Raw genomic sequence first — 5,789 nt, forward strand, 5'->3', positions numbered from 1 at the left:
AAGGAGCACTAATTATAGAATTTATGACTTTAAAAAGGTCACTGCTCCAAGCCAATGGTTATTACCTAATTGCTTGAAGGATTTTTCCATACAGGTGGTCTGGAAAAACCTTTTACTCATTACCTCACTGAACCATTTTAATTTTTGCTTCTTAGTCTCTTGGAGAAATGAGCCAAAAAAAGACAGTTTCCAGTTTTCAGAGCCCTTTACCTGTGCAAAGCATTGTGTGACTTGATTCTCTCCCCATTTCTCAAATGCACAGGCTGAGGCTCACGCAGACACAATGAACCAGAATTGCAAATGTGGAGCCCAGCACTCTAAATGTGATAGTCTTGGGGATTCTGCCTGCATAAACGGAATGACCTAAAGAATTATCATTGACTGTCCCAAGAAACATCTTTATTGTGGGGTATCATATTTCACATATTTCACAATTTTTTTCTGAGACAATCAAATTTATGCAATGGCCACAATATATAAATGTTCTAACATAATTGTTCATCTTCTAATTTTCCTTTTCGTTTCCGATTTCTTTTCTTTCCTGCACAATGGGTTTAAAGCAGCGCCCCCTTGCTGCCTTTCAAACACATTTCCAGCTTGGCTGGATCTGGAAAGTAGATTTTGCGCCGGTTCCCCCCTGCGCGGCTGGGCTCCAGGGGTCCAAAGTCAATATACAGAGCTGTTGCGCTTTCTCTCTCACTTCTGCGCTCCTTTTTCCTACCTGGAGACTGGCTCTTCTCACAGCCCAGCGCAGGAGCCTGGCGGACTTTCCCCAGCCGCAGACAGCACCGCCTAACTTGCCGCTGCCAGCGCCTCTTCCGTCCGCTAGAAGAGATTCCCCACGTTCAACAGTAATCAAAATACTCCACGGGCTACCGTGGCCGCATTCTCAGGCTTTCCTAAAGAAAATCCTAGGAAATATGGTCAAAAGAGAAATCCAAAAGTCTCCGGCCCCATAGGGAAACTGGAAAACCAAGAAGTGTTTCTTGTCCCGGTTGTCCCATAGGTGCCCAGCAGCAGCAACTGTTCGGGCCACAGGGGCCGAGGTCGTGAGTGGGCGACCTAAGCAAAGGCTAGCAGCCAAATCACGCAGCTCCTACCACGAAAGACGGGTCGGCGGAGATGTGGGGCTACGAGTGATGCAAGTCCCTGAGCAAAGCTGTCCCCAAGGGGAAGATGAATTTCACTGGCTGAGCCGGGAGGCACTTGCCCTCGTCGGGAGGAGGAGCGGGAGGGCTCCAAGTCCAGTGCAGGTGCGTAGGGGGTGCGGACCTTAGCTTTCTAAGTTTTCTGTTTACAACGCGGGTTGAAGTCGAGTGCAAGGTTAATGGGGCTAAGGAGAGAGGCTTGAGGACCACCAGTTCAGTGGGTCAGCGAGGGAACGCACGCCCAGTTTTCCAAGACTGGGAAAGCGCCACGACCCTGCCTTTGACGCCCTGGGATCAGCGAGTCTTCCAGTTCCACCTCTGCAGCCGTGAAGCAGGAAGGACAAGCCACCCACGTAGGGGAAGGGGCGGGAGCCACCGGCGAGGAGCAGGGACTTGGACTCCCGACAGTTGTCAGCCGCTAGGACGATCGGCAGCGCCTCCCGAGGAAACGGACCCCACATTAGCAACTCAATTCGCAGCCCGGTTTGGAGCGCACCACTTGAGCTTTCTCCCGAGCTGGAGCAGTGCGTGAGGTGGCTCTTCAGCCCGAGACCTTGCTGGCTCTGCAGGAGGGGCTCTGGAAGCGGAGACGCTGAGCACCGATCCTCAAACCCTGCGGAAAGCGCACTAGGGGCCGGGAGCCCAAGTTCTTGCAGGTGAGGCGGCAGCTCCCCACGAGAGTCCAGCCGTCTAAGGAAAGCCTAGCAGGCACTGCATGGATAGTATGCGGTTTTCTGGAGGCTCCCACGTGGAACCCGCAGGTAACTTCAGCCCCTGGTGGCCCCTGGGCGCCAGCGGTGCTAACAGCAGCCACGAGGCCGGCGAGCCCGGGAGAGGACGCGAGCCGCAGGCGGACTTGCGCAACGAGGAGCTGGCCAAGCTGGAGATCGCGGTGCTGGCCGTGACTTTCGTGGTGGCCGTGCTGGGCAACACCAGCGTGCTGCTGGCACTGCACCGCACGCCACGCAAGACGTCCCGCATGCACCTCTTCATTCGGCACCTCAGCCTTGCCGACCTGGCCGTCGCCTTCTTCCAGGTGCTGCCGCAGTTGTGCTGGGACATCACCTATCGCTTCCGTGGCCCGGACTGGCTGTGCCGCGTAGTGAAGCACCTGCAGGTGTTTGGGATGTTCGCGTCGGCCTACATGCTGGTGGTCATGACCGCCGACCGCTACATCGCGGTGTGCCACCCGCTCAAGACGCTGCAGCAGCCGGCGCGCCGCTCACGCCTCATGATCGCCGCCTCCTGGGTGCTGAGCTTCGTGCTTAGCACACCGCAGTACTTCATCTTCTCCATGATCGAGGTGAACAATGTCACCAAGGCCCAGGACTGCTGGGCCACCTTCATCCAGCCCTGGGGCTCCCGCGCCTACGTGACCTGGATGACTAGCGGCATCTTCGTGGCACCCGTGGTCATCTTAGGTACCTGCTACGGCTTCATCTGTTACCACATTTGGAGCAACGTCCGCGGGAAGACCGCGTCGCGCCAGAGCAAGGGCTCGGAGCGCGCGGCGGCCGGCGCCTTCCACAAGGGGCTGCTGCTCACTCCCTGTGTCAGCAGCGTGAAGAGCATCTCGCGCGCCAAGATCCGCACGGTGAAGATGACATTTGTGATCGTGACGGCCTACATCGTTTGCTGGGCGCCTTTCTTCATCATCCAGATGTGGTCGGTGTGGGATGAGAATTTCAACTGGACCGGTAGGTGCTGGGACATTGGAAGGCTTGGGGGATGGCAAGAGAGAAACAAGGGGTCTTAAACTTCTAAGTGAGCAAGAAAATTATTATGTTTAAAGCAAATTACTGGGGTCCCTATTCCCGTGTTATTATTCATTGTTCCCGCAATGCAGCTCAGGAATCTTTCTCTACGCATACGATACTTCTAAGTTCACAGATCGAGGCTGCGCTGGAGTCAGCCACGTTTCCACAAGCCAGCGAAACTTTTCGCCAAGCTTGCGATCCATGTATTGGGCCGTGAAAGGACACTCACTACAAGAACAAGGAGGCGAAATGGACGCAGTTTTGCTATTTTAGTACTGGCAACTTTTTTTTCTTCTGCCACTACTTGAACACTTTTATCTGATATTTTACAGTCATTGGTCAGTCTATCCATCCCGCCAAAAAAAAAAGCATATTATTTAATTTTGAATCTTAAACACATTTTTTTTTATTTAGTAAGAAAAAGAACTTTTAAGCCAAATGTGTTCAGGAATGTTTGATAATATTTGTCAGGAAGAGGTATCTGAGAGGTGTTATCTTCTTTAATTCTTGAGAGTATACAAGGATATTTCAAAAATTTACACATAAATGAAATGAAAAGACACATTTATCTTTGGTGCAAAAATGAAAAAATTGTGTGGTTTTTTCATAACACTCATTTCCCATGAAATTTTGAAGACCATGTATTCATATGCTTTGGGAGTTGTGTTTGCAAATTTAAAAATCACAGTATGAACTTAATATAAATAAATATTGTTCTAGGCTATGATATTAGTGAGCATGAAAAAATGCAGTGTAAACTCCTTGACCTACTACTTGTTTGTTAGGTTTGTGAAACCTTAACATTTTTTTTAAGAGTTATTTATTTTTATTGCAAAGTTGCATATACAGAGAGGAGAGACAGAGAGAAAGAGCTTCTGTCCGATGATTCACTCCCCAAGCGACCGCAACGACCGGTGCTGTGCTGATCCAAAGCCAGGAGGCAAGAGCTCTTCCAGGTCTCCCACATGGGTGCAGGGTTCCAAGGCTTTGGGCCCTTCTCGACTGCCTTCCCAGGCCACAAGCAGGGGGCTGGAAGGGGAGCAGGGCCATGGGAATTAGAACTGGTGCCCATATGGGATCTTGGCGCGTTCAAGGCGAGGATTTTAGCCGCTAGGCCATGGCGCCGGGCCCCTGGATATACTTTTAATGTCAGAGCCCACATTGGCCACCTTCTCCCTTCCCCCATGCCTAAGATGTATAAAAGCCACGGCGGCCATTTTCCTCACGTGGTCATCTGGTCATCCCGCTACGTGTAAGTGGTCCTAGCCCATCTCCCACCAGGGAGCAGTTCGTGAGATTCTCTCTCTCTCTCTCCTGATTAATAACATTCTTTAAACTAAAAGAAAAATTTTTAATTATTTGAGGAAAAACATTCAAAGTTTTTATCTTTTTAGGTATACCTCAATTGCATGTTCCATATATTTTGATATTATAAGATTATGTGCAGGACTTGAAACTTTACTGTTAAATATGGCCCCGAATGTCTGATTTTGCCTGAGAAACTAATATTAGCACAGGATTGTTTATATGGTTGTATTTTTTTCAAATGCTACGAAATTTCTGTAAGTGTTTTGTCCTAAGGCATATAGTGCCAGTGTTAGAGAAATGGGATCTTTTAACAGATCATTAATAGTAGTCTGAACCTCTTGAAATTCCCATTCATTAAATATCATAATGTGATTTTAAAGCATTAAAGCTAATTTTAAGGCATCCTGATTTTTAAAAATATATTCCACAGGTAACTTATTTCCAAACACTGTCCATGTTCCTGACAGTTGAATGAGATAGCTCATTTTCTATGCTAACCCCAAGCTTTTTCCTCTTTAATTGAAAAAAGTAATTTATCCCGTATCAGCTACCTACCTTTGGCTGCTTACATAACGTTGTTTTATATTTTTCATAGATTCAGAAAACCCTTCCATCACCATCACTGCCCTACTGGCTTCTTTGAATAGTTGCTGCAACCCTTGGATATACATGTTTTTTAGTGGCCATCTTCTGCAAGACTGTGTCCAAAGCTTCCCGTGCTGCCAAAATATAAAGCAAAACTTCAACAAAGAAGACACTGACAGCATGAGCAGAAGACATACCTCTTACTCTAATAACCGAAGCCCTACTAATAGTACTGGTACATGGAAAGACTCACCCAAGTCTTCCAAGTCCATCAAGTTCATTCCTGTTTCCACCTGAGCTCCAATTTCAGGCAGTCTGACTCTTGTCATTGACTGCTTGGGCTATTTCTAGCTTGGAAAACATGAGAACAAATGAACGTTTACAAGATGGGCGGACAGCAACTCCCTCAGTACAAGACTATCTCCAGTTGCATTTTCCATGTGACTACAGTAAACACTGAATTGTTTTTTATGTGCATGTCAGTGGAGCATACTACACTAAAATGTGTAGGTCTAATTCCCAGAAGTTTAACAGAAGTTAAATTCCTAAAGGAACAACCATAACCAACCCAACTTTATATTTTGTCACTTTTTTAGATTGTTATTTTTACTTTGCCTTTAAGTCAGGATTGATTGATTTAAACTGAAATGATGTAGGGGTGCAATTTTGTGACAAAATGAGTTCATCATCAGTCTTAGTAATTGAAAGAGACTTCAGAAAAACTCTGTTTCTATCCGTTAAAATCGATAAATGCATGCTTTTATGCAGCCCCACATGGTGTCTTGGAGAGACAAGAGGGGCTGGGATATTCTCAATAGGTGGTGAATCACTAAGGATAAAAAGGGAAAGCTTCTATAGGAAGCTATAAATCTCTCTGAATTTGAAGAAGATAGGTTTAGAAAGGGCAGTGTCTTCCTTAAGTTTCCTCATGATTTAATGACTCTGAAAAATGGGATTTCTAAGATATTGAAAGTTAGAGATAGCATTGCTA

The 5,789-nt window shown here is 47.2% G+C and overlaps 1 protein-coding gene across 1 annotated transcript; it reads left to right on the top strand.

Moving 5' to 3' along the window:
* Positions 1 to 1,847: 1,847 nt before the first annotated feature.
* On the top strand, positions 1,848 to 5,156 carry AVPR1A (arginine vasopressin receptor 1A). Its single transcript, XM_040990126.1, has 2 exons — positions 1,848 to 2,845; positions 4,809 to 5,156. The coding sequence occupies exons 1-2, from the start codon at positions 1,864 to 1,866 to the stop codon at positions 5,093 to 5,095; spliced, it is 1,269 nt and encodes a 422-aa protein (XP_040846060.1). The 5' UTR covers positions 1,848 to 1,863; the 3' UTR covers positions 5,096 to 5,156.
* Positions 5,157 to 5,789: the final 633 nt, after the last annotated feature.

The sequence above is a fragment of the Ochotona curzoniae genome, unplaced genomic scaffold (genome assembly GCF_017591425.1).
Source record: "Ochotona curzoniae isolate NIBS_2020 unplaced genomic scaffold, NIBS_Ocur_1.0 contig_1014, whole genome shotgun sequence".
NCBI lineage: Eukaryota > Metazoa > Chordata > Mammalia > Lagomorpha > Ochotonidae > Ochotona > Ochotona curzoniae.

Bases quoted from the DNA above. Each gene is read 5' to 3' on its own strand.
- AVPR1A (XM_040990126.1), top strand. From the start codon at position 1,864: ATGGATAGTATGCGGTTTTCTGGAGGCTCCCACGTGGAACCCGCAGGT. The intron at 2,846-4,808 runs GTAGGTGCTGGG...TATTTTTCATAG, and splicing joins TGAGAATTTCAACTGGACCG to ATTCAGAAAACCCTTCCATC.